Source organism: Meles meles, chromosome 13, assembly GCF_922984935.1.
Source record: "Meles meles chromosome 13, mMelMel3.1 paternal haplotype, whole genome shotgun sequence".
Classification (NCBI taxonomy): Eukaryota; Metazoa; Chordata; class Mammalia; order Carnivora; family Mustelidae; genus Meles; species Meles meles.
In genome coordinates this window covers 50112472-50138966 of record NC_060078.1, presented here as the reverse complement: position 1 = coordinate 50138966, position 26495 = coordinate 50112472, and the positions used below count along the sequence as shown (strand labels likewise).

The 26495-nt window shown below is 46.3% G+C and overlaps 2 protein-coding genes across 7 annotated transcripts in view; both read left to right on the top strand.

Annotated features, from left to right (window-relative positions):
• The window catches only part of RET (ret proto-oncogene), a 51069-nt gene extending 39668 nt beyond the window's left edge, over nt 1-11401 (top strand). Inside the window, exons 14-20 of the mRNA XM_046027360.1 lie at nt 920-1134; nt 1218-1340; nt 3505-3575; nt 4857-4994; nt 6128-6227; nt 7770-7917; nt 9283-11401. Coding sequence (XP_045883316.1) covers nt 920-1134; nt 1218-1340; nt 3505-3575; nt 4857-4994; nt 6128-6227; nt 7770-7917; nt 9283-9440 — 953 coding nt within the window. The 3' untranslated portion in view covers nt 9441-11401. The remainder of the gene's footprint in view (nt 1-919; nt 1135-1217; nt 1341-3504; nt 3576-4856; nt 4995-6127; nt 6228-7769; nt 7918-9282) is intronic.
• Nucleotides 11402-20600: 9199 nt separating this feature from the next.
• CSGALNACT2 (chondroitin sulfate N-acetylgalactosaminyltransferase 2) overlaps nt 20601-26495 on the top strand; it is a 45036-nt gene continuing 39141 nt past the window's right edge. For all 6 annotated transcript variants that reach the window (XR_006821259.1, XR_006821258.1, XM_046027364.1 and 3 more), the window contains exon 1: nt 20601-20736. The gene's annotated coding sequence lies outside the window, so the exon portion shown is untranslated. The remainder of the gene's footprint in view (nt 20737-26495) is intronic.

The following is a 26495-nucleotide window of genomic DNA, read 5'->3' as shown; positions in this document are numbered from 1 at the left end:
TCCCCTCCCGTGTTGGTCAGAGGACCAGGAGGGCCTGCTGCAGGAGTGCTGGTGTGAGGCCTCTGCTCTGAGCGTGCTCCCTGGGCGGGCTGCAGCTGCTCCGAGGTCTCTGATGGCATCCTGGTTTGTCAGCACCCTATTCCAGGTGGAGCCCAGGGCAGGGAGTTCTAGAAATAGGTGGTGTGTCCTGGGCACCTCCTGGGGACTAGGCATGCCATGACCTCCAAGTGACCCCTGCCCTAGTCCTACACGGTGAAGGCACTGTCACCCTTTCTCACATAAGGACACAGGAGATTGGCCTGGTCTGTACAACACAAGGGCCTTTCGCTGTTATGTGTGCACGTGTGCACAGATGTGCATGCCATGGGTACGAGAGGACAGGTGCACCAGGGAGAGGGCAGCAAGGATGCTGGTTGGCACCAGCAGGACTCCAAGCTGGGCCAGGGACAAGACGGCAGCTTCAGAGATGCTGAGAGCTGGGAGCAGGGAGGAAGCATTATGTGAGGCTTCCCATCCTCCACCTGCATCAGCCATCCCCAGCCGGAGCTGCAGCAGGGACGAGGGTATAGAAAGACACAACGTCCGAGCAGCAGGGGCGTGCCTCCCAGGGGAGCACTGCATACAGTGGCCGACTGCCCTGGTGGGTTGTGCTCAGCTGCCCAGGGAGCCTGCTTTAACACGGGCAGCACAAGGAGAGCAAGCCATGCACGAGTGAGCCGGGACTGAAACACGTAACTCGTGCTACATAGTGCCCAGGCCACTGGCCAGAGCGGGGCTGTATCCTTCTGCCCACTTCTGGCAGGGTGCAGAGCCCGCCTGAAGACCCTACAGCCTCCTTCCCTGCTCCCAGAGCTGGCCCGACTTCTGATGGCCCAGGACCCTGCAGACAGCCAGCTCACAGCCCCCTCTCGCCCCCCAGGGCCACTCTTCCTCATTGTGGAGTACGCCAAGTACGGCTCCCTGCGGGGCTTCCTCCGGGAGAGCCGCAAGGCGGGCCCGGGCGACGTGGGCAGCGGGGGCAGCCGCAGTTCCAACTACCTGGACAGCCCCGGGGAGCGGGCCCTGACCATGGGCGACCTCATCTCCTTCGCCTGGCAGATCTCTCGGGGGATGCGGTACCTGGCGGAGATGAAGGTGTGTGCCGCGCCCTCCCGGGCCCCCACTGCCTGTGATGGGGACCCAGGCTATAGGGGTCCCTGCTGTTGTCTTCCTCGCAGCTTGTCCATCGGGACTTGGCAGCCAGAAACGTTCTGGTAGCAGAGGGGCGGAAGATGAAGATTTCTGATTTCGGCCTGTCCCGAGATGTTTATGAAGAAGATTCCTACGTGAAGAGGAGCAAGGTACCAGGTCCCCTGGGGTGGGTGGCTCAGGGCTCCCAGGCAGGGTGGAGGGCAGGGGGCAGGATTCCCACAGTGGGTGGGGCGGAGCCCTTGGAACACCGCGGGAGTGGAGAGCAGAATCTTAGCGTGTGAACTTCTAGCCCTCAACTTCAAATCCTTCCCTGATTCCTGGGTCCCCAGAGACCCAGCTCAGGCTCACCTGGGTCTGTTTCTTCTCTTCCTAAGGGCCACACCCAACCTTTCAGGGCACCCACTGGGGAGCTGGGGCCCCGCAGCCTCTCTTGGTTTTAATCACCACCGCTTTTTTTTTTTTTAAGATTTTATTTATTTATCAGTCAGAGAGAGAGAGAGAGAACACAGGCAGACAGAGTGGCAGGCAGAGTCAGAGGGCAAAGCAGGCTCCCTGCCGAGCAAGGAGCCTGATGTGGGACTCGATCCCAGGACGCTGGGATCATGACCTGAGCCGAAGGCAGCCGCTTAACCAACTGAGCCACCCAGGCGTCCCAATCACCACCGCTTTTGAAGGTCACCCAGTGCTGTGGAAATGATAGTAGTTTCCGCAGAGAGACAGGGTCTTGCTTCTACAGGGTGAAATGTCCCCTGTTCCCTCTGTGTAGCTTTAGCTCTTTACTCAAAGGAGACTGAAGTCAATACAGTTGAGCATGACAGTCATTCTGAGGCAGAAAGGAATGAACCACTTTAGGGGCAGGGTTTCCTCTGGGCCAGGGGCCTGGGAACCCCCGACTGGGTGAGTTTGGAAGGCTCATAGGGAGGCCCTGGAGAGAGTCCAGAAACATGGCATGAGGTTCTCAGATGCTTTCTCCAAACCTCTGAAATAGGTGGACTGGGGCCCTTCTGGGGAAGTCTGCTTCGCTGTGTCATCCAGTTCCCTGTGGCCCTCGTCCTAACCCTCCTAGTTCCACTGCTCTGTCGGTCACTCCCCTGCAGCCTCCTTGTGACAAACCAGACAGGACCACTCACAGGGTCGTTTAAGAGCCACGGCTGACTGGCCCTCAGAACAGACACTGCTCAAAACAACATACAAAAAACCACTTGTGTAGCCCTCAGATCTGCTGTAAGGGGCCCGGAGAAGCCCCACGTCGCCACAGGCTGTGAGGTTGAGGTTTCATTTCTTCTGGGGTTTCTGTTGCAACGGCATCTCTCAGAACTGCCGAAGGGGAAGTGGAGAGGGGCTGCTTTCCGCCCTGTGCAGGGGTGTGGACAAAGGCTTCCTACTTCCTGCTCTCGGTCCCCTAAGAACAGCCCATGTCATGGAGCAAGGAAGTGCAGGTATCTACACATGAGGCCTCCTGGAGAGCCCAGGCGACAGGTAGTGTTGTTACAAACATGTGCCCCAGAAAATCACACTTCATTAAGGATGTAAACACTAAAGAATGCTTTAAAGAAAAAGAAATTATAGGACATGTTGCATTAAAATGCAATGCACACATTTTTGGTTGATTTTTGTCCTAAGACTGACCTACTCAAAAACCCTTCCTTGAGTTGCATTGGAAAGTATTCATTAGGTGTGGCCCCAGCACCTCTACAGTGGGGACACTGTCTCGGAGGATGCTAGCAGGGCTCAGGGACAAAGCCATAGGTAAAAAAAAAAAAAAAAAACAGTCCCAAGGCATGGAAACAGATTTCTTCCCTCAGGCCCTCTCGGAAGAGCTTTTAGTGTTTTTATGTCAGAAGTCCCCAAGACAGAAACACTGGAAGTTGGTTTCTCAAACTCATTCACCTCAGAAAGGGGGAGATCTTCTGGATGACGATCTTGGCCCACATGTTGGACATCACCACCCAGGGCAACCTAGAGCCCTCTGGACATGGCCATAGGGAGGCCTGACATGGGCACGGTGGTGATTCCTTCGGTTTCTTCTCACTAGAGATGTGGTGCATGACAAGGATGCCCTGCGTAGCTATGGGCAGGCCAGCTGACTCCCTTCAGCATCTCAGCCATGCCTGGGAGACCCAGATTAGAATCACAGCCCCTCTGAGGCCATGCTGCCATTTCTGCATCTGGACGCACTCTGGACGGCATTACTCAGCATCCCTCCAGAGCTGGAAATGCCTGGGGCATGGCCTCACCCTCCTCCACACCTCCCACCCCTGGTTCCCAGGGTGTCAGAGTGTTATTAATGCCTTTCCTTCTTTCCCTTTTTAGGGTCGGATTCCAGTCAAATGGATGGCAATTGAGTCTCTTTTTGATCACATTTACACCACCCAAAGTGATGTGTAAGTGTGGGTGTTGCCTTCCTGGGGTCAAGGTTACATATACGGTGCGCCATGAGGCCTCTCTGGGCAGCTTGGCTGGGGAACAAGTGCCTGTTGGCTCACACCAACCATCTGCGATGACCCCCCCACCCAAGCTGAGGGGGCTTCGTGTATTCATTCAGCAAATGGCAGGGGCCCAGACGTTGGTTCTGAGAGTCACAGGGGAATGCATGAGAGCTGAGAGTAGGGAACTGCAAATTCCGCTGAATGCGCCCCTTCCCAGCCCCTCCCTCTGCTCTGGGCACCTTAGTGCCACCCAGGCCCAGCCAAACATTTCGCCTCTGGGGACCTGAGCGTGGACTGGACTCAGGCAAGTTCCGCTGGGAGTGGAATGGTCCCCACCCACAGGTAGGCTGGCCTTGAGTGAGTTGATAAGCTGGTGTGTCCCTTACTGCTCAAAGATGGGAACCAAAACTTAGCCTTCCAGGTCAAACACAAGACTTGATAGTTTTCAAAAACACAACAGACTCATTTCTGAATGTTGTGCCATCCAAGACACGCATGTCTTCAATACTGTGGGCTGGGGAAAGGCAGTGCCTGAGCAGTACTAAACAGCTGTGTTCAGATGACGTAAAGCCAACTGTAGACTGTTGGAAAATGCAGAGAAAAGGGTAATAAAGCCACTGAAAGTCACTTGGATCCCACTGCCCCTAAGTAACTCCTGCCAGTCCCGGCATACATGGACGTCCTAGTGTTTTCTGTGGTGTGCCGGTATATGCTTCCTATTGCTCTAAGTGGGCTCCTGTGATAATGCTGTTTTGTGATACGATTCTGTTCCCACTTCACAGTAAATTTTCCCTCACAGTTAGATATTTCTCATAGCAGTGCCTTTTGTCTTCTAAGATTTTATGAAAGTTTCCAAGCCCACAGGAAAGGTGAAGGAATTGTGCGGGCAACCCTGTGTCCCGTGGCCTAGGTCCCCATCTTGAGTGTTGCTGTATATGTTCAGCTGCCCTGTGCTACCTCTGATGGTTTGGTGCGTCCCCACGAGGCCACCCAAGTACCCCTTGTCGGTGCGGGGCCTAAGCCCAGACAGTGGCTTCATGGGGCTTCAGCACTGCAGGCATGACAGCTGGGTGGTCAGACACCTTCTTCCCCGCCCCATTCCACACCTGTCCGTGCAGTCAGGCCTTGGCTGGCTCTTTGCCCTGGGGGCTGATGGGGTCAACAGCTGCTGGGAGGAGGGACGTCTGGTCTGCTGAGCCTCGTATGGCCTCTCACTGGTCGTCTCGCTTCCCTTAGGTGGTCCTTCGGTGTCCTGCTATGGGAGATTGTGACTCTAGGGGGCAACCCCTACCCCGGGATTCCTCCAGAGCGGCTCTTCAACCTTCTAAAGACAGGCTACCGGATGGAGAGGCCTGACAACTGCAGTGAGGAGATGTGAGCCAGCTTTGCTTTGGTCCATACTCCTTCCCTCCCTGTGCCTGAGCAGCCCTGGGCACAGGGTGAACTAGGTGTTGGGTAACAACAGGGCAGAGCACGCCAAGGCAGAAGTCAGAGAATCACTGTTGGGCACGATGGCAGATGCTGGGGACCCTGATTCTGCTGGGGGCTGAGTGTGCTTCCTGGGACCGGGGTTGGGAGGGGGGAGGGGGAGGGAGACATGGAGGATGGAGAGTAGGGCCAATGAGAAGTAGTAGGAAGGATCAAAGGGTTCTTCAGGCCCAGGTTGCAGATTAAGCCCAAGACCTATCCCTGCCCTTGGTGGGGGGGGGGGGCAGGTAATTCAGAATGACCTTGGGGGTGCATGTTGGGGAGTGCCCACATGGAGGTATAGAGGTCGACAGGGGCAGGCAAGAAGACTCAGCACCGCTGCCCAAGAACACCTTCACATACAGTGATTCCAGCAGATGCTTCTCAGAGGACAGGCTGAGAACACCTGAGAACGGGGCCATCACAGGCAGAAACGTGCTGATCCATTCATCCCACAGAATCTGTTGTGCACCTGCCACATGCCTGGCTCGGGGCTAGGTGTGGGAGTGCAAGGGTGAGCAGGTGCCATCCCCCTGGGTGGCCTGAGCTAGCAGCCGGCTGGCCCAGCGCACAGCCACATGGCAGCCCAGGGGCCCAGCAGCTGTGCCAGGGACCCAGGGAAATGGGGAAGTGAGGAAGGCAGCAGACAGAGGTATAATTGGCAGAAGTTTCGTTTGTCTGTTTCTACAACCAGTCATATTTCCTGAGAGTTTGGAAGACTGGTATTGCTCCCTCTGCCACCATAGTGGGTATGGCATCCTCTCAGCTGTTTATCAACATCTCTGAAAGGAAAGTGAAGACAAATCTCTCTCAAGGGAGAGGAAGAGACTCAGAAGATGCTGGACCACAGCACCACGCACCCTGAGCGCCTAGTGACCCCTCAGATCCTGGCCCAGCTCAGAGAAGAATGTCAGTGATGCAGAGACGGCTTTAGGGTTTGAGAACAGAGCCGTCTGGGCCCAGGGCACGGTGCCAGGTGCAGCGGCTGTGGTTGGGCAGTCCTTGCTGGGTCGTAACTGCCCACCCGTGCTTCCCACCAGGTACGGCCTAATGCTGCAGTGCTGGAAGCAGGAACCGGACAAGAGGCCGGTGTTTGCTGACATCAGCAAAGACCTCGAGAAGATGATGGTTAAGAATAGAGTGAGTACCTGGAGCCAGTTGCTGGTGTCGGCCATCTTTCAGCTGAACATGGCAGCGGGGGGACGCCCGCCTCACCCCAGTTCTATGGAGTTCCCAGTGCAGGGGCAGAGCAGGTCTGCACAAAGGGGGGTGGTCACGCTGTCTCCTGAGGGCAGCTAGTATCTGAACCCTTCTCCTTGAGCCGGGCCTCTTCTCAAATCATAAAGAAACCCAGATTCTTCCCTTTATACTTCGAAGGTACTCTCCACAGATAGGTGTGAGAGGCAAATCTTCAAGGTCAAAATAATTTTTAGTAACAGGACATGAGAGAGTAGAGTTGAAGCGGGTATCCTAAATTCAAATGCCGCGAGGGGCCCAGTGGGTGGTTGGAAGTAGCTAAGGACTGGTGGGGACTGTGGCGGCCAGGAGCACGCCAGCCCCTCTGAAGGACCCCTCACCGTAGCCACACACAGTCTAGAGGAATAGGAGTGTCAGAGTATCAGATCTTCTGAATTTTAAAGGATATTTATGTTAAGTTTTCCAATCTCTAATGTTAATAACTCATTTAAATTTCCAAAAGCTCAGTCTAGTCCAAATAAAGCATCTCTGGGAGCCTAGATTAAGCCCATTGACAGCTTATAACTCTGTAGGTAAATGAAAAAGTCAACAAGTTTCAGCTAATATTTATTGAGCAACTGCTATGTGCCATATTCGGTCTCAGATGCTAGGAATACGAGTAAACAAGACAGGCGCAGATCTTGCTTTCAGGGTTACATCTTCGCACTGACACATTTACTAAAAGTTGGCATTTCTTCATACACAAAAACAAAGGTGCATAGTGTAGATTGCTTGTAATAAAACCTAACATCAGTGTACCACTTGGGCCAAGCCTCCAGCTCCTAGGAACACAGGGTTCCCTTAAATAAAAATAATAGGTGATGCCAAGAGAACCAACCTTCCTAGGACAGAACTGAGAAACAGCCAGGAAAATGCTAGAACTGTTCTTGACACATTGAACAAGGGTGGCAGCAGGGGCAGGCACTGGGAAATCATCAGGCTTAGGAGCTGAAGCCCATAGCAGCACCCTATGGCCAGCCCACATCGACAACTTCAGATTTCTGGCCCTGACGTGCTGTTCTAGATGGTAGGGGTCCTCAGAGGAAAGCTGAAAAGTGTCCAGCACATCAAAGATGCTTCCTGGTCCTCCCACATGAGTAACGGGCTGCAGTGAGCTCTCCGGGAGCCTCAGGTTTGGTAAACAGGCCAGTTCTCCCGTGCTGGGTGTGGTACCCCTTCATGCTGCAGAGGTAGCACTAAGGCAACAAAAGAGTCCATTTCTGCCCTTCAAGAAGGTGAATTTCTAGAGGGAGCAAAGAGGGCTGTGGAGCAGGGCCAGCAAAGCAGAGGCTGGGAGAGGGGCTGTCTGGCCAGGGCTCAGGTATCACAGAGAGGCTAGTAAGCCAGCACGGGGTGGGACTCACCCAGGCCTTCTGCGTTTGGGCGGGAAGGGGCTGGGGGCAAGTCTACCTGTGAGTGGGGTGACCGGCCATCTGTCTCTTCCAGGATTACTTGGACTTGGCCGCGTCCACCCCATCTGACTCCCTGCTTTACGACGACGGCCTCTCGGAGGAGGAGACGCCCCTGGTGGACTGTAATAGCGCTCCCCTCCCTCGAGCCCTCCCCTCCACGTGGATTGAAAACAAACTCTATGGTAGAATTTCACATGCATTTACTAGATTCTAGCAACATCGTTCCTCTCTGCACTATCCTTAACTCTCTGTAATGCTTTTTAAGAGTGTTTCTGGTCTGAATGAAACCAAAGTTCCCTCTGAACCTTTTTATTTGTAAATGTCTGACTTTGCATCCGTTTACATTCAGGCATTTTTGAAACTATGTTTGTTTTTTGTTTTTTTTTAAAGGATGTGAAAATAAGTATAATGACCACTACTGCCCAGCCACTTAGGATTATGGAGAAGAAAGAGAGCTGGGCAGAACTCTCAGGGGATATTAAGAAAATGATAAGTCATTTCTAGGGTGGGGAGGTATCAAGTCATAATACTTCTTACTTAACTACTGGGATAAATTTACCCGCTGTGGGGAGGCATTTAATTGAGACAGGAGGAACCAGCGCCACCCTGACTGCACTGAGGGCACCGCCTATGGTCCCTCCCAGACCCTACGTGTGCGGGTAGGTGGCTCTCAGAGGCCACTTCGTACAGGGGAGCAGTGGCCAGCCCGGCCCAAGCCCCGCCCACAGGCCCACGGCCAGGGAGGATACGTGCAGACTCCTGTTTTCACATCCTTTGCATCACACACTGTCCTGACAGTTGTCACTTATGAAGTCAGTGCTAAAAGCTGGAGCAAATGCTTTTGAAAGAACGTAGTCTGTGGTGCTGTGGTCTTGCAATGGACAGTAAATACGGTTCTTGCCAAAACTCCTTCTTTTGTCTTTAATTAAATACTTGAAAATTTTTGTGTTTCCTAACTTGATCATTGACTGTTTTTAAATCTGGGAGTTTGAAACATTTTTCGGCCGAGATTGTTCCTTTTGCATGCCTCCTGAGTCACTGATTCCTTGCTGGCTTTGGGTCTAGCGCTACACGCCATTTGTCCTGCCGACGCTGTGGGGCTCGCCCGTGTGCACCCTTGATTTGGAAGATTCTGTCCTCCGTGGTGGGCTTGGATGGAAGACAAGTAGGCTTCTTATATTAGAGAACTTTTTATAGAAGCTTCCCCACTGCAGTAAGCCCTTTAACTCACTAATGTTTTATGCTGCCTTAGAAAAAAGACTGAAACGGGTCAACAGATATTTGTATCAGATTTCGGAGTTCAAAGCTCATAAAAAGGCAAAATTGGCAGTTTCTGTTATGTTCCAGTTACCAAGAGAGCATGTGATCTTTCCCCCAAAAATGTAACCTTGTTTTTGGAAAGCTGGAGCATGAAAACATTCGTGTAATTGGCACCGAAACCAGAAAGTTTGGTTTGAACCTCAAAGGGAGTTTTGCCAAGGCCTTACTGTTTGCACATGAAGTGTTGGTTCTTCCGTGCAGAACAAATGATCTGTTTTCATTTTTAGGCATGTCAGACCCGAACTGGCCTGAAGAGAGTCCTGTACCACTCACGCGAGCTGATGGCACTAACACTGTGTGTCCAAGATATGCAAATGATAGTGTATATGCTAACTGGATGGTTTCACCCTCAGCGGCACAATTAACGGACGCGTTTGATAGTTAACATTTCTTTGGGAAAGGTAACGGGCTCCCAAGGGGAAGAAACGTACCGAGAACGGAAAGTCTGCCGGCCCCTCCTTTGTACACTTGACACTGGCTGGTGATTTTCCCTCCTGGCAGACATAGCCACTGGACCCAAGTTGCGAGTCCAGACTTTTTTTAGTCCTTCCTCTTTGGCCCTCAGCAGCACCCCTGTGTTGGCCCGTGTTCACCAGGGACAACCACACACTCTGTGCTCACACACGTGGGTCCCTCGCTCACTACCTGAGCTGTCTGATTTTTCTGGTTGCCGCCAAACAGGGCACCAAAGTTTAAACACGAAGCACACACACACCAGAAGGGCAACAGGAAAAATAAATAAATTTTAAAAACCTGACCCAAACGACATGTCCTTGTTCAGAACAAGAGCCCAGCAAGGCCTTAGAGTGAGGTCAAAGCCTCCTCCCCCACACACACCCGCCAGGGCTGGAGGGGACAAGGAGACCTTGGGATGGGCCTCCGCTCAACGTTTGAGATCTTAAGAATGGTTTTTTAGAATCATGGCACCATTTCTTAGGAAGACATTTGATTTTTATCATGATTTAAGTGATTCTTAAATGTAGCACAATGGAGAGATTGGCTGCCGTATTTGCGATGTAGAGAGGTGGTGTGAGGGGAGAGGGCTCACCAGACACTTCAGTCTCCATCACTGAATAATCACTGTCCCCTGACGAGAACGGTATGAAGCAAAGGGGCGTTTGAGTGGCCTCCGGTCCAAGGATTGCTGACTTGGCCGCGGTGAATTCCACTGCTGCCAGCCTGCCAGCCGTCAGCACACCACACATCTGGTGCCGGAAAGCAGGGGCTCATCTCACACAGCAGGAGTGGGTGGGGTTAGGCTCAGTCTAAAAGGGACCGTCAAGCTAGCTGTGTTAGAAGTAAGGCTGACAATGGCCAAGGACTGCTACACCTCTGATTACAGTTCTGATGTGGAAAAGACAATGTTTTGGCTCTCATAGAGCTTGTGTGAAAAGGTATGTGCATCCACTCTTTTCTGTGTTTGTAACGCGATGCTGCTCCAGCAGGACATTTCTGTTTACTAGATTCTGATCATGACTCATAAGCTTCTTGCCATTCTTCACGGCTTGTTTGTGGTCACGGACACTCAGCACTCCTCCCATCTTGTGGGGGTGGCTTTCGGGAAGTCCCCGGCAGCTCTTCTGTCTGCAACTTCACCAGAGAGGCTCGGTGACCAACACCCTGCCTGGTCTTCCGACTTAAAGCCCAGCGAAGACAGTGTCTCATCCAAATACTGTATCTTAGAGGCATTTCACAAAAGCAGTAAAATTAAGGCATTTTTGTAGGTTGGGTGAGTATGTATCAGAGCTTCATGGGTGTGTGTGTGTGTGTGTGTGTGTGTGTGTGTGTGTGTATGAGTGTGCACACAAACCCAGAGAGAGAGAGCTGGAAAAACACTTACTGGAGATATGACCTGGCTTTAGTCGAGGCGGTTTTTCAGACACACTGTGGTAAGTTCTTTCACAAGTATCTAGCTGTGGTCAACTTTTGGTTTTCAGATGTGCTTAATGATAGTCTTCTTAAATGCAGAAAAAAGAATAAACTTCCTCAAATTGTTAAAAATATCTACTCAATAAGTGTGAGTTGCCACCGTAGGTTTGTCCTTGGCAGGGTGAGAACTCCAGGTCTAACTGGCTGACCCAGTGATGGGGAACTGACCCTTGACCAGTTATCTAAGTGTCTATTCCTGAATTTTATTCCTGAATTTTAAAAGCACTCCTACTTACTAGTCCTTCCAGACAAATTTCGTATACATATACACCAAAGTTACTAAGTATTAAGTATTATGGAGTATTAAGTAGCAGTCTGTCAGTTACTAAAATTTATAAAATCTATTTATGAAAGGTTATTAAGCCATACCATGTTAATTTGCTTTTGTAATCAAGATGACTAAGGAAATAATTTCAGTTGTACAAATAAAATCATGTATCATAAAATGCGTAAACTTCTTTTCTCTTTTTAACTCCCTCGTTGGAAACATCAGGTTCCTGATTTTGATGTTTCCGTGTAAAGATTGAAATATCACAAGGAAATCTGTTGTGGTCACCCCTGGGGAAGTAACAATGCTCAGAGAACTAGGAGGTGCTCGGCGGTACCTTTGACTTGTCTTGCACAATATGTATGTGAATAGGTACATTTGTGATAACTGTTAAAACTCCCCTCATCCCACCACTCAGGAAACTTCTTCCTTCATGTTTCCTTCCCTGAAATAGAGCAGCAGCCACGTCGAGTTCAGGTATCTACGGTTCTCTAGCAAATGTGGTTTATTTCTTGAAGCTGGAGTTGAACAGGTGTATGAGAGAGGGTGTAAACGCATAGCCATATAGCTGCAGGCCCACCGCAGTCAGAGGAAACATTCTGAACCACTATGAAGGTTAAAAGACTAAATGCTACTGTGTAAGTCCTGTTGGGTTAGGCAGGCACTCTCTGAACTCCTCCTCAAATGCCTGGCAGGGAGCCGGTGGGTCAGTTGACAAACACAAGCTGTTACCAACATAAATCTGATTCGTGGTTGTGTTGTGTACTAGTGCTGAGGGCCTGTGTTGTTTCCCACACACATGTGCATGCGTGAAGACACACACATATACACACCACACACACACACACACACACACACACACACACATGCATGAGCTGCTCCTGGCCCTCGGAGCTCCAGCTCCTGGCCCTCGGGACCCATTTCTGCTCTTGGTGTCCTCGTTCAATCTGGATCACGGGAACTGGAAGTAAATATAATTTGTAAAGTGGGCTATTTGTTATAGCCTTTTCCTCTGAATGTTTAGAAACCCATGCTGAGAAAAGCTAATATTAAAATACTAAAAGTCCCTTTTACAAGAGCTTTGAACTTCCATCAAGAGTGTGTGTGTGTATGTGTGTGTGTGTGTGTTTGGTTTATTTGTCTTAAAAAGCACATTTCTCCACCAACTTCCACACAGGATGCTTTCTCACCATAAGGCCAGCTTATTTTAAGGGTGGAAATTTAATTGAAGATAATGTCTGAGAACAGGGCGTGGACAAATACTTTATACATAAAAGAAAATTCAGAAGAAAAGCATAGGCTTCCCCAAAATAAATGAAGCATTTGTCCCCCGGTGAATGGTTTCCTCTTCTCCTTTGAGCATATTCACATGTAGGATATTTAGCAGGTAACATTTTAGGGTGATTCTAAAAGATGCCTGAGAAACCCTTGGTTCTGTGGCCCCGGAAAGACATAGCATTGATCTGAAGGCCACGTTCAGCAGCAGGGCAGGGCGGCGTGGGGAGGGGGTGGTTTCCTCATCATTTTGGCATGAAGATATGTGTGGAGCTTATCCACAGTTCTTGCCCTCGGATGAGCAGAAAACAGCCCTCTCCTCTGGGACTCTTGTGTTCTCGTCTCTCCTCCACAGGCAGCAGTCTTGATGGCCCCTTTAGAACTGTAGGGATTCATAGGAAGGATTCTTAGCTGACATCACGAAAAATCAGCACCTCCACGTGGAGAATCTTTCCATTTGAAACCCCTCTCCCCATCTGCAGCCAAGGCTGGCTGGGTGGCAGTGTGGTGGCAGAGAGAACACACTTCATGCCCAGGGTTAAGGAGCACACACTATGAGTGCCCGGAAGAAATCACGGTTTATCTTTGCCACTCAGGTTTTCATGCTTGTGTCAAGCGATGAGATATTTTTGCAGGTGTTTCTGGGATGTGCAAATCACAGGACCTGGCCAACCAACACCTCTCAACCAGAGCCTGGGCCCAGAGTGTGACAGGGAGGCCATCGACAGGAACATGGTGACTACAGGAACATCAGTGTCACAGGGAACCGGGCCAGGCAGCATGGAAGGAGTCACAACCTAAGACCACCCCAAGCACTGTGAGTTCAGGAGTTCTATAGTCCACACCAGGAGGCACCATAATCCTGCATCCTTTCAGAGGACACTGAGAAATTCATGTTCAAAGTTAGCATGAACAGGCAAGGTAAGTACCTTCCAAAACTAAAAAAAATACCAAAAAAATTTTTTTTGAAAAGGAAATAATTTTGATATTGCATACACAGGCAATATTTACCGTGAAAAGGGTCAAGTTCATGAATAAAAATGTGATGTTCATTTTAAGTGTCCCTGTTTCTGTTTATCTTGGTCAATTTTGTAAGCAGTGCCAGGGTAAGTCATATGCTTCTTGGTTGCTCCTGTTTGTCACCTCCGCCAGTCCTTTTCTGCACATGTCATTCACCCTGTGGAGGAAAGTCATTCCTGTGGGCTGGAAAGGCTCTAGCCCCAGAGAAGGAAGCATGTGAGGCTGCCTCTTGCTACTGAAGGCAAGGGACTTTGCCTGGAGAGCTGCAGAGAGCCCGCACGGTACCTGCGTCACAGCCTGTCTTCAGACACTCTCTCCCACCAAGGGCCTATGATGTGCTACACGCTTTGTGCCTCTTAAGAGTTTTAAAGAGCTTAAAATTTTTCCTAGAGGCTCTGTGGCCACAGGGCCTGGCAGGCCAGGTGCATGCCAAGGGTCTGGGGGACTACTTAAGTATATGGAAAGAAGAGATTATCAGAAATGATTTTTTTTTTATTTTTTTTTTTAATTTGACAGAGAGAGATCGCAAGTAGACAGAGAGGCAGGCAGAGAGAGAGAGGGAAGCAGGCTCGCCGCCGAGCAGAGAGCCCGATGCGGGACTCGATCCCAGGACCCTGAGATCATGACCTGAGCCGAAGGCAGCGGCTTAACCCACTGAGCCACCCAGGCGCCCCTCAGAAATGATTTTTAAGAAAAGGAATAACACAGAGGATGCAAGGGTTCTGGTCTTTCATAAGGTAGTCATTGAAAGAAGTAAAAGAAGAATTGTGGTAGAAAATTGTATTTTTTTTAAGAGAAGTCCAATTACCTATAGTCTTTAGTTTCACAGAAACAAGTAAAGACCGTCCAAATGAGAATGAACAGAAGTTGTTTATTCTAGACTTGCTATAGTGAGGGAGTCAACCACCATCACTCGTTTTTGTTTTTTTTTTTAAGATTTTATTTATTTATCTATTTGTCAGAGAGAGAGAGAGCACACAAGCAGGCAGCGTGGCAGGGAGAGGCAGAGAGAGAAGCAGGCTCCCCGCTGAGCAAGCAGCCTGATGTGGGACTCGATACCAGAACACTGGGATCATGACCTGAGCCAAAGGCAGCGGCTTAACCTGTTGAGCCACCCAGGAGCCCCCATCACTTGCTTTTAAAAGAAATGTAAGGCAGGCAGAGGAGGGAAAAGATTTATAGTTTAAAAAGGAGGTAAGGGAGGGAGGCTTCAGGCATGTTGTGACTGGAGGTTGTTGGCATAGGAAAGCTGGAGGTAGGCTACCTAGAAGCCAGGCATCTTATGAGATTGGCTTTGGGAACGTACTTGGCTTTCTCTGGTTGGTCCTGATTTGGAAATAACAAAAGTGGGAAAACTGGACCAGCCCTGACCATTCTGGACTGGTTCCTGCAGAGGTGTGGGTCAGAGTTTCTCAGTTTACATGTGGTCCGATCATTGCCTGTTTGCATATTTGGACTCAATCCTCCTTTCTGATCATTTGCTTGCTTGTGGGAAGTTGTAGAATTCAGGGAAGTCTAGACATCCAGATCTTCGCCACTTTGAGATCGATTGTCCAGTCATCTCTATGGCCAACTGTACCATGAGGTCTTCTCAACCTTTCTGTTGTATCATCATGGAAATCATGTGATCTGTGCAGAAGCATTTCAGACCCTGGATAGAATGCTGTGAAACAGTATCACGACCACTATGACAAGAAAAAGAACAATTAAAAACCCCTGTAAGACGCTTTGAACCCAGAACCCTAATAACCCAGGCCAAGAATAAATCCCATATAGGTCACGAGGTAGCTTTTGCTCTTCAGGTACTGTATTGCCTGCCCCCACTTTCCCTATGTCACTGATCCAAGTATAATATTAGGAAGGGCACACACCATGACTAACCCACATGAAATTTAAAACAATGCAACTGTCTATTTACAGCTTTTTCAGTGTTGCTTTAAGATAGTAATCAATTTGTGCTCTATGAGTAGTTTCAGGGAGAAATTTATCTGTTTGGCATGATGATCTGCAGTGTTTGCTTGAGCTTCAACCTTGTCTCTTTTTGCATGGTTCTCCAACTTCATAATAACCACCTTTGCAGTAAGTAGAGTGCATCTAAAAATTGCTTAACTTGCTGTCCATTTTTGTGGGGATTCTAGCATCCTAAAGTTGTGTAGTACTCCAAAAGCCTATTTCCTGTCTACATATATGTTTACTCTCTAGTCTTTGGCTAGTTAACAAGCTCTAGTAAATGCAATATATTCTGCCATTTGAACTGATTTTATCTCAGGAGAAGACTATGTTCTAAAGGAGCTCTTCAATTAATGATAGTATATGCTGCTTGATAACTTCCAGCTTCAAGAATGATTCATCAGCAAACAGGATTAGCTCAGGGTTCTCAATATGAGACTATAATTAACATATGAGTAAGGTACAGAGAGTTCTCAAATTATCTGATTATCAAATTATCAGCAATAGGCTCCCCTTCTTCTGATAGAGGAAGGAGAGTGCCTGGATTCAGGGTGTTGTAGCAGTAAGTGGGACCTGAGAGGGAGAGAATAATAGAATTTCATAAGGGTTTAATCGGTGGCTGAGAAGTGCTGTGTTTCCAGTCAATACTAAAGTCTCTATTTTAGGAAGAATCATGAGGTCAAGCAAGGAGCTTGGAACTAGCACAGCAGAAGCATCAGCAAATTTTGTAGCTGAGCACTTGCCCTAACATTGGGGGGATAAGTCTTTACAGCATGTCAAGGGAAGACTACAGTAAGTGATGGGTTTTGGATAGTTCCCATGGAACTCCAAGGGCTTGTCCAGATTGCTCTTGCACAAACAGGCAAAAGGGCTTTCTCCGGTCTCAGATGTCTAGGGAAGGAGACCTTTGAGGAGCCACCCACAGGTTCTAGAAAGCCTGTTCATATCTGGGCTCCCAGAGGAGAGAATCTCTTATTTTAAGTGTTGGCAATCAAGGGCTCAATGCTTACAGTTAACCATTCAGGAAACAGAGGAAATCTGTGGGTTATTCGAAATGCTTTCCATATGCCATATGTTTACTTCCAGGAAAAGATTGGGCAAAACTGGCAGGATTTAATTCAGAAAGAGTGGCTCCTGAATCTACCAGAAATTGAAGAGGTTGCCATCTATAGTGGGTAGAATTGACCCCCCAAAAGATTATGTTCAAGTCTGTAATTCCACAGCCCGTGAATTTGCCCTTATTTGAAAATAGGGTCTTTGTGGATGAAGTCATATTGCACTATGGGGGCCCCTAATCCAGTGATTGGTACCCTTATAAGGAGAGGGAAATTTGGACACAAGGAAGACACAGGGGAGAATACCATGAGAAAATGGACGCTGGTCTGGAGAGAACCCCAAACTCAGGTCTGTGAACCAACTTGAACAACAGGGTTCTAGGGCCTATGCCAACGTTCTGCCCTATGAGTCTCCATATGTTAAACAAACTTTTAGAAAGCAGGCAAAACAGTAATGTAAAAGAAGCAAAAGGGGATGAAGGGAATGGACTGATTCTATCAAAGATGCCAAATAAATGGGAATCAATAACAAAACCAGATTCCCAAACTGAGAATTAATAGCCAAGGAACTCAAGGCAAAGGAAGCAGAGGTCAGACCCGATGCCAATTTGCCATATCCTTATAGACTTGATAAACCAAAAACAGCAGGGTCCAAGGGGCCTCTGTGAATACCATTCCTGAGTGAAGGCTATGGTCTGAGGCAATAAGCAATGAAGGTCATATCTTGGTGGCCCCATTAAGAAAACTATGGAAACAAAAATGGCCCAATGAGAATAGGAAAGGCTCTTCGGAGCTTGCTATACAGCAAGGGAGTCAGCCCTCATCACTTCCATTTGGCAAGAGCTCAAAAGTAGTTTAGGGGAGTCGGAAAGCTTTGTAGTTAAGAAGAAGAAGCCGCCGCCGCCGCCGCCTCAGAGTGGAGATTCTTGGGGGGAAAACTCTATTCTTCTGATATTAATATACCACAACAGTACTTTTGTATTTTTCTCAATGGAACTACTTATTTTATTTGTATCACCCATTGTCTGCCACCGAACTTGAATTATGCATTATTGTCTCTCCAAATTTAAATTACATGCATTTAGTATTTCATTTAGCAATTCAAAAAATAGTAAAAAGCTAACAATTTAAACCCATTGATGGCAGAACCTCAATTATTTTAAAAACAGCAATGCTGGGCGCCTGGGTGGCTCAGTGGTTTAAGCCGCTGCCTTCGGCTCAGGTCATGATCTCAGGGTCCTGGGATCGAGTCCCGCATCGGGCTCTCTGCTCGTCAGGGAGCCTGCTTCCCTCTCTCTCTGCCTGCCTCTCTGCCTACTTATGATCTCTCTCTATCAAATAAATAAATAAAATCTTTAAAAAAAAACAACAATGCTAATGAAGAATCCAACTAGCAGTGTACAAGACATGACTGCTAACCCTAACCACACTGCTTCAACTTCAGGTCGGTTCCTGTCCTGGGTGAGCCTCTGCAGTTTCCTTTCTGAGTTTCTGTTTTCTCCAGGGTAAACTGAGGACCATAATCTACTCCACAGGGATATCAATAGGATTAGAAGGGTTAAAACTGGGCGAAGCACCTGCTGCTGAATGCAGCCCGTGTCACACGTGGCTACACAGCATGATCAGTAAGGAAAGTGTAGGATAAAGGAAGAAAAACAAATGCTATAAATAAACAATAAACCCAACACTTATAAGGCTAGTGGAGGTAGACAAAAAATAGAATGTTTAACGTGGAAGGGAATGGTTCTACTGTGCACTGCAGCACAATGGAAGGTGAGGCTCTTTTGCATCTGATTAGTGGAAGCAGAGACTTATCTTGCTATTAGAAAGTTAGAACTGTAGAATTCACCAGTATTCAGGCACTTGGGCATCTGTGGGTTTGCAGTGAGCACGTATAATGGGTCAGGTCCTGTGCCTGGCTTAGGGGTGCTTGAGAGAAAAGGAGAGGCCATGTCCCTGCCCTAGGGGAGCAGATAGTCTCATCCAATTTAAAGTCTGTAGGGTCAGCAGAAAGAGAAAACAGCCTAAGCATTTGCCGTTATTGGATATGAGACTGGAGGACAAGGTCCACATACCCCTTTTTCTGTAGACTTCCTAAGGTCCATCAGCAGGAATGTCAGGCACAGGCTGATTACAACGTCTTAACTAACAATATGTAGTAACTTAGAGTGGGATGGAGGGCTTCAAAGCTGCCAGCCTGGGAACATAATCCCCTGACAGTTCAATGTACTGCCATTTATATTTACTTGCAGTAACACCTTAAATATTTAAAGTACTTCTGTCTTATCCTCCTAAATTCACCAATGCTGTGCTCTGTACCCACTCCCTAATTCTCCCACGAGAATTTACATTTGCATTTACAGTCCCAAGCTGGATCCTCAGGTTTACAGAACAAAAACACCCATGGCAGGCTTAAACATTAGAGAATTTACGCTAAGTAGACTCACACAAGGCTGACTGCCATACCAGAGCATAATCAGGCATCTGTACAGAAAGCTTAATTGTGACTGTAAACTTAATCATTCATGCCATCCTCTTGGGGGGTCTGAGATTATGGATAAAGGAGATAGATTCTGGCTAAGGGAGAGATACTTGTGTGTTCTTATTTTAACCAATTCAATTCACATTTATTGAATGCTTCTTACGTGCCGAGTAGTGGTAGATGAAAAAGACATGGCCCATATCTTCACAAGGTCTCACACCCATGGAATCTATGACTAGATGAATTATTTACTCTTGGGCCAGGTTGAGGGAAGGAGTGTTAAAACCATAAACGCTTACAGATGCTCAGAAATGACATGAGAGAGGAATGACACCTTGATATTAGGAAGAGGCTGGACATCCAGCAAGCCTGGCTTAGAAGTAAGCTATCCACTCTCTTACCAGTGGGATTTCCCACAAGACGTATCTGAGGAGAGCATCTGTATTAAAGACATCCCAATAGCCATCATACAATGAAGACAGCTGTGATTGGGAGCAAATCTTCCCTTCTAGGAATGCCACTTCTATGGGATGCATCCCATAGTCACCCTAGTGACTTCTGCTCTAACTAATGTACTTAATGGTGACAGTGAGCTTCAACTGCCTGCCACCTGCCAGGCAGTGTGCCAAAAGCATCAAACACAAAATTTAACACTCACAACACCCTTAGGAAGCATATGCTATCATTACTGTCCCTACAACACAGCTGAGGAAACAGGCTAAGAAAGGCTAAGTGTAGTCACCTGCCAAGGTAGCACTAAGGAAAGCAGAGCATGGTGGGAGGCAGACCCCACAGCAGCTCTTACCACCTCCGTGTCCTACCCAGACACAAGCAGGGGTTGGTGCTGCCTGATATCTACCCCCCTGCACAGGCTATCACTCTCCAAGGCGGCGTCCTTGGGGGATGCTCTGAAATAAGCAGTTGAGTGGAAGGATGTTGGGGAAGGCTTTCTTTTCCACTCACTAAAATCATAGTGTTAGCTCTCAAGCCATCTTCCACAATGTCTCCCTCGTTTCACATATAAGGAAACCCACCCACGTCCCAAGTAATGGAATGGCTAAAGGTCCAGTGGTAACTCAGGACTTCCTCGCTGGGGACCTCAAGCGCAGCCCAGCACCCTCGAGGATGCTGGGACATCTCTGTCGATCTGTCAGTCCTTAGCTCAGTGCCCACGAAGGCACTCTTCGCCCCTTCGGGCTCCCAGGACAGAGGTCTCGGGCAGAACTGCCCTGCCATCCTAGGCTGAGTCCCTCCCTCTCGCAGTCCACGGTCCTCTGGAGCTGGTACTCCTGTCCCTGCAGACTCTTGTTACGGCGGGAACGACTTTCTGCCTGGGGCACTCTACCGGTCGCTATAAATAGTTTTTGGAACTACACACACATATATTTTAAACAGATAATCAATTAGTCACTACTGTATGTCAGTTACTGAGCTGCCCAAGCCTGACAAGCGGCGCGGGCGGGAATGTGGGCGGGCTAGGGCGGGGCTGCCGGGGTTGGGTGTGGGCGGGGCGGGGCAGGCGCGCGCCGCGGCGACAGCCTCATTTCCTCACGCGCGCCGGAAGTGGCGGTCGTCTGCGCGGCCGCGTGTGGTGGGCTGTGAGGCGGTGATAAGCCCTGTGCGCGGGGAGCCGCCGGGGTATGCCCGCGGCCGGGGAGGAGGCGGCAGGGCGTCGGCGGCCTTGCGGGAACTGGTGAGCGCGGTGAGTACCCGGCCCCACCCGGCCTCGCCCGTCAGTGGCTCTGGCGGCTCGGGCCGGAGCAGTCCGGGCGCTGGGCGCGGGCGGAGGGCTGTGGGGTCGGGTCGCTTCACGAACGAGCCCGCCGGGGACCCTATCCCGATGGGGTCGCCTCCCGGACAAGCCCTCGGGAGGCCGCTGCGGTGTCAGGAAAGTCATAGTTTTTTCGGAGCGGTTTGAGTTCTCTTTGGAGAACGATGCTGTCAGGACGTTGTTTTGGGTGTGTTTTATTTTTATCACCTTTTTTTTTTTTAATCTAACTCACCACTCTCTGTGCTTCTCTCAGTGCATAAACTTTGTAGTCAGCTGTTACCTCTTTATGGCGTTAACGTAGTAGTCTCTTGACAGCAGCCCCTCGCTCTCTGCCAGAAACCAGGCGCCTTTAAAGACACACATCTGGGGGCGCCTGGGTGGCTCAGTGGATTAAGCCTCTGCATTCGGCTCAGGTCATGATCTCAGGGTCCTGGGATCGAGCCCCACATCGGGCTCTCTGCTCCGCAGGGAGCCTGCTTCCTCCTCTCTCTCTGCCTGCCTCTCTGCCTACTTGTGATCTCTCTCTCTGTCAAATAAATAAATAAAATCTTAAAAAAAAAAAAAAAAGACACACATCTGTGTAGGAATTAGTGGGGCCGAGGAGACTACAGGACCGGGAGCTTCTTGCATTTTCAGTCTTCATCTGGAAAATTGCGCTATTTCTGAACAGCGGGCGGAGGAATAATTTGTAAACGCAATAGTGATGCTTTTATTGGTGATGACATTATTTGCAGAATGAAAATTTAATTATAAATCTTAAGCTCTTATCCTTCAGCCTGTTCTTGAGATTTATATGCAGTGTCTGGACATTTAACCTCATTGAAGGTTCTCAGGAGCTGGGTCTTTATTTCTGGTGGAATTAATGTTGTCTTTAAATGTATTAAAACAGTGCTTCCAGGGCTCCTGGGTGGCTCAGTCCTTAAGCATCTGCCTTTGGCTCAGGTCATGATCCCAGTGTCCTGCGATCGAGCCCCGCATCTGTCTCCCTGCTCAGCGGGGAGCATACTTCTCCCTCTCCCCCTGATTGTGTTACCTGTCACTCTCTCTCTCTCTCTGTGTCAAATAAATAAAAATAAAAATCTTAACAAAACAAAACACAGTGCTCCCAAATTTAGACATGGGAAACCAAGTATTTTATGACTCAGAATGCTAACCTTCATTTTGTATTATTATTCTGATACCCTTTGTTTAAAATCATCTTACAGCTAAAAGAATATAAAAAGGATTTTGGGTTTCCAATATTTGTGACTGAATATGGTTGACTACAATATTTATTGAATATTGACAGTTTGGAAATTACATTCTTTCTTAACTTTTTTATTGAGGTATAAAATACATGAGAAGTCATCAGGTACATAAATCTTAATTATACAACTTAGTGGATTTTTATATATTTATTAACTTGTATTATCACAAGCTAGACCAACAGATTATATTTACAGAACATTTCCATCATCCCAGGAGTTTCCCTCTGCTTCTTCCAAGTTTTACTCCTGCCCCCCAATCAGTGTTATGACTTCTGTCATCATCTCTTAGTTTTGTCTATTTTGGGCTTGGTGTTAATGGAATCATGCAAAATGCTTAGCACATTGCCTGTGAGAGTCACCCATGATGTTTCATGTATCAGTGGTTCATTATCTTTTATTGATGTTTAATATTCCATTGGTATGACTACATGACTGTTCTTTTGTTGTTGGATATTTGTGTTTTCAGTTTCTGTTATTACATATTTTGAAGAATACTGTGAACATTCTTATAAATGTTCTTGGTGAACACCTGTGTGCATTTCTGTCAGCTATGGAATAACTATCATGAGGTAGGCAGAAAATTGTTTTAACCAACATGGAGTCTTTCTTTTCAGTAGAATTTGTTATTTTAACTTCTGTAACATTAAAGATTGGTAAAAAGCAAAACTATTTTGAGTTCAAGACATAAGTGATTCATTACTGTTATAAATAAATTATTTTAATAATAATTTTTAATTTAATAACATTACATAAGTAATGTATACATAAGTAATGTAATGTATACATAAGTAACATTAAAGATTGGTAAAAAGCAAAACTATTTTGAGTTCAAGACTTAAGTGATTCATTACTGTTATAAATAGATTATTTTAATAATAATTTTTAATTTAATAAATAAATTATTATTTATTTCTTTAGTTGCACATCTGTGACAGTCTTCTACCAGACTCCGATTACTTGTTTAACTGTTAGATAAGTCTTTTAGAGCTGGTGATGATCTGTCCCTGAAGCTTATTGCATAACACTTAGGTAATAATTGTGTTACTCAAGTTGGTGGTTGTTAAGGGAAACGAAACACCAAAATGATGTGACTAAAAAATGGATTGAAAGTCATGGGTTGCAAGTTAAAAAATTATCTTGTTGTTGTCATACTATACAAGTCTGGGTGTAAGTATAAAATTGAATTATAGGGTTAGTTACAAATGTGAATTTCCTGCAGGAGTACAGTGATTTCCCTGTATACTGAGATGCTGATACCTTTATAATGGGGATAAACAACAGAAATTAGTAGCATGTAAGAGATATGTAGAATTAGACCTGAAGCAATGGAGTTGATGTAAGGAATAGAAGAAAACTTTAAAATTAATATTAGTATGCTCAGATTTGGGAGGGCATCATGCCTATTTAACATATATAGGCTGCCTTGAAAATAATCAGTTCTTGAATATTAAAAAGTAGAAATAGGAAAAAATAGTTATGACATGGAAAATAGATCCAGAAGAATCAATGAACATCTCATAGCAGTTCCAAGAAGAAATAGAAATTAGAAGAGGAGAAATAACTACAGATCATGAGGGTAGGAGTATCCAAGCTGAATCTTGGGCATCCAGAGCCAAACAGAAAGATGTATCAGGTGACAAAGTGTTGGCCAAAAAATCAGCCCTTCCCTCTCTGGTCTCGATTTCATCTGTTAGTGGGAATGATCAGTAAGTAAGTATACCTTTTCAGCAAGTTTATAGAAAGATGTGACACAAGTTAAAAAGAGTTTCTGGCTAGCTAACAGCTTCTATTCCCCATTCTCTTCCCCTTGCAACTCACAGTAGATGCCTGATTTCCCTTTCTCACCTTATGGTAGAATGTCAAAAGAAGAAAGGAAAGCAACAAGGAAATTTCTCTCAGAAGTATCTGAGTTTATGAATGGACTGTCTAGTTCATTCATACAGAGAGTCTTAAAAGAGTATTGATAGACATAGTAGATACATTCCAATGAAATTTATGAACCTCTTGGGTAAATTAATATGCAGTCTCATAAGTTTCCAAAGAGAAACATACGGTTACCTATAAAGGAGTGAAAATCAGATGTGCACTTAGTCTTCTAAACTGGAACATAGAATGTTAAATAACAGTGGAACATTATTTTAAAAGTGCTTATGAGACATATTTTGAACTAAGAAACATCCCTAACTAACCTGTCTTTCAAAGTGGAGGCAAAATAGGGGCCCCAGGTGGCACGGTCAGTTAAGCATCTGACTCTTGGTTTCAGTTCAGGTCAGGATCTTGGGGTGTGAGATCAAGCCCGGTGTTGGGCTCCAAGCTCAGTGAGGAGTCTGCTTGCTGGAGTTTTCCTCTCCCTCTGCCCCTCCCAGCACTTGCTCACTCTCTCATTCTCTCTAAAATAAATAAATAAATCGAAAAGAAAAGAAAAGAAAAGAAAAAGGTAGGGGCAAAATTATAAGAGTGTACGGAAATGTGAAGATTCAGAGCACAAGTTGCCAGATGTGGCTGTTCACCTATTTTAGTATGACCTGTGACCTAAGAGTGGCTTTTATATTTTTAAGTGCTTCAAAACAAAACAGTAAGATAAGAATACTACTTTGTGTCATTAATTATAGGTAGCTCAAATTTCAGTATCCATTGGAATACAGCCATGCTCACTCATTTACAAATTTCTGTGGCTGCTTTTGTGCTCCAAGGCAGGGTTGATGGTTATGATATTTACTACATGGCCGTTTACTTGAAATGTTTGTTAACCCCTGATTTAGAGCCAGAAATAGACCTCCTCCATATGTATAGGAATTTTGCTTATGATAAAGGTGGGATTTCCAATTAGTGACAAGAACATGGACTATTAAATAACTGGTAAGAATTGACTACTTGAGAAAATAAGTTTTATATTAGGATGATTTCCAATAAAGCTGAAATGGAGAAGTCATTCAGGAAGAGATCATTTGACTCCATTAACAACAACAACAAAACAAAACTTTACATAAGTGAAGTAACACCTAACACTTACTGAGCACTTAATGCTTGTCATGTTTTACTTGACTAATTGTTATAACATTGAAATGTTAGTTCTTTAACTATTCCCGCTTAACAGATGAGAAAACTGAAGCTTATAGAGATTTTAAAAACTTACCTATAATGAAGAATTAGAAAGTGGTAGAGGGAATATATGAATTTAGCCAATTATATGGATAAGACAAACTAAGAGAAATGTTTATAATCTGTTAATACCATTTTATAGGTATTATCTATGTCAACATGTCTGGGTCTACCTCATTCTTTTTTAATTTATATGATTGTCTGCAGTTTACTTCATCTTTCTATTGATAGACTTGAAATTGCTTTTCTTTTGCTGTTACATATAGCAGTAGTAAACATCTTCTGCATGTGACTGTATACTAGTATGAGTATTTCCATAGTATAGAGTCTTAAAATCTTAAAAATGGAATTGTGAATTGCTGGATTAAAAAGCATGTGCATTACATCAAATTTGTCCTCCAAAAAATGTTTGTGTCTATTTTTAGTTTATCTTTAATCAAAGGAATTGGAACATCTTGGAAGAAATCTTGGCCATCCAGACAAATTACCTCATTTTATAGTCTAAGTATTATGCCCAAGATTACACAGCTATTATACTTGACTTTTTTAGTTGCTTTTCCTATGCCACAGGCTGCTTTTGACATATTTTTGCCTGTATTGATAGCATGAATATTTCTGTCATTTGTTTTGCTGAAATCTGAGTACCTTGAATATAGTTTAACCCAGAAACACTTCTCAAAATGATCTGGTATTACTTGTTCTTAGCACAGTGTCTATCTTCGTCAATTTGGACAGCTATAACAAAGTACCACAGACTGACTTATGAACAAGAGAAACTTATTTCCCTTAGTCTGAGATCAGGCACCAGCATAGTTGAGTTCTGATGAGGGCCCTCTTCTGGGACTGTCAACTTTCTGGCAGAAAGAGGGCTATGTTGTTCTCTGGGATATCTTTCATAAGAGCACTAATCCCATTAAGGAGGCCTCCCAAAAGCCTCACCCCCTAATATTATCACATTGGGGTTAGGATTTCAGCATATGAATGGGGATTGGGGAGAGAAACATTCAGTCCGTTGCAATACCTAACACACTAGGTACTCAAATATTCTTTAATGAGTACTACCTTCTAGTGACCAGTACTTTTATTTCTAAATACTTACAAACCATTTATTCAATGACATGTTTAAAAAATCCATTTATCATTGTAACTCATCAATTGCTCAAGAAATAAATGGTTCTAATTCCTTTCCTTATAAATACTGATACTTCATAAAGTTTTAGGTTTTGTTTTTCCTGTCGGTGCTTATGTTTCCCAAATAATTTTGTAACTTTGTTTTCGTTGTGTAAAAAGTGAACTAAAAATTACAAATTTAGTTTTTAAAAACTATAGTAAGAATCTGTG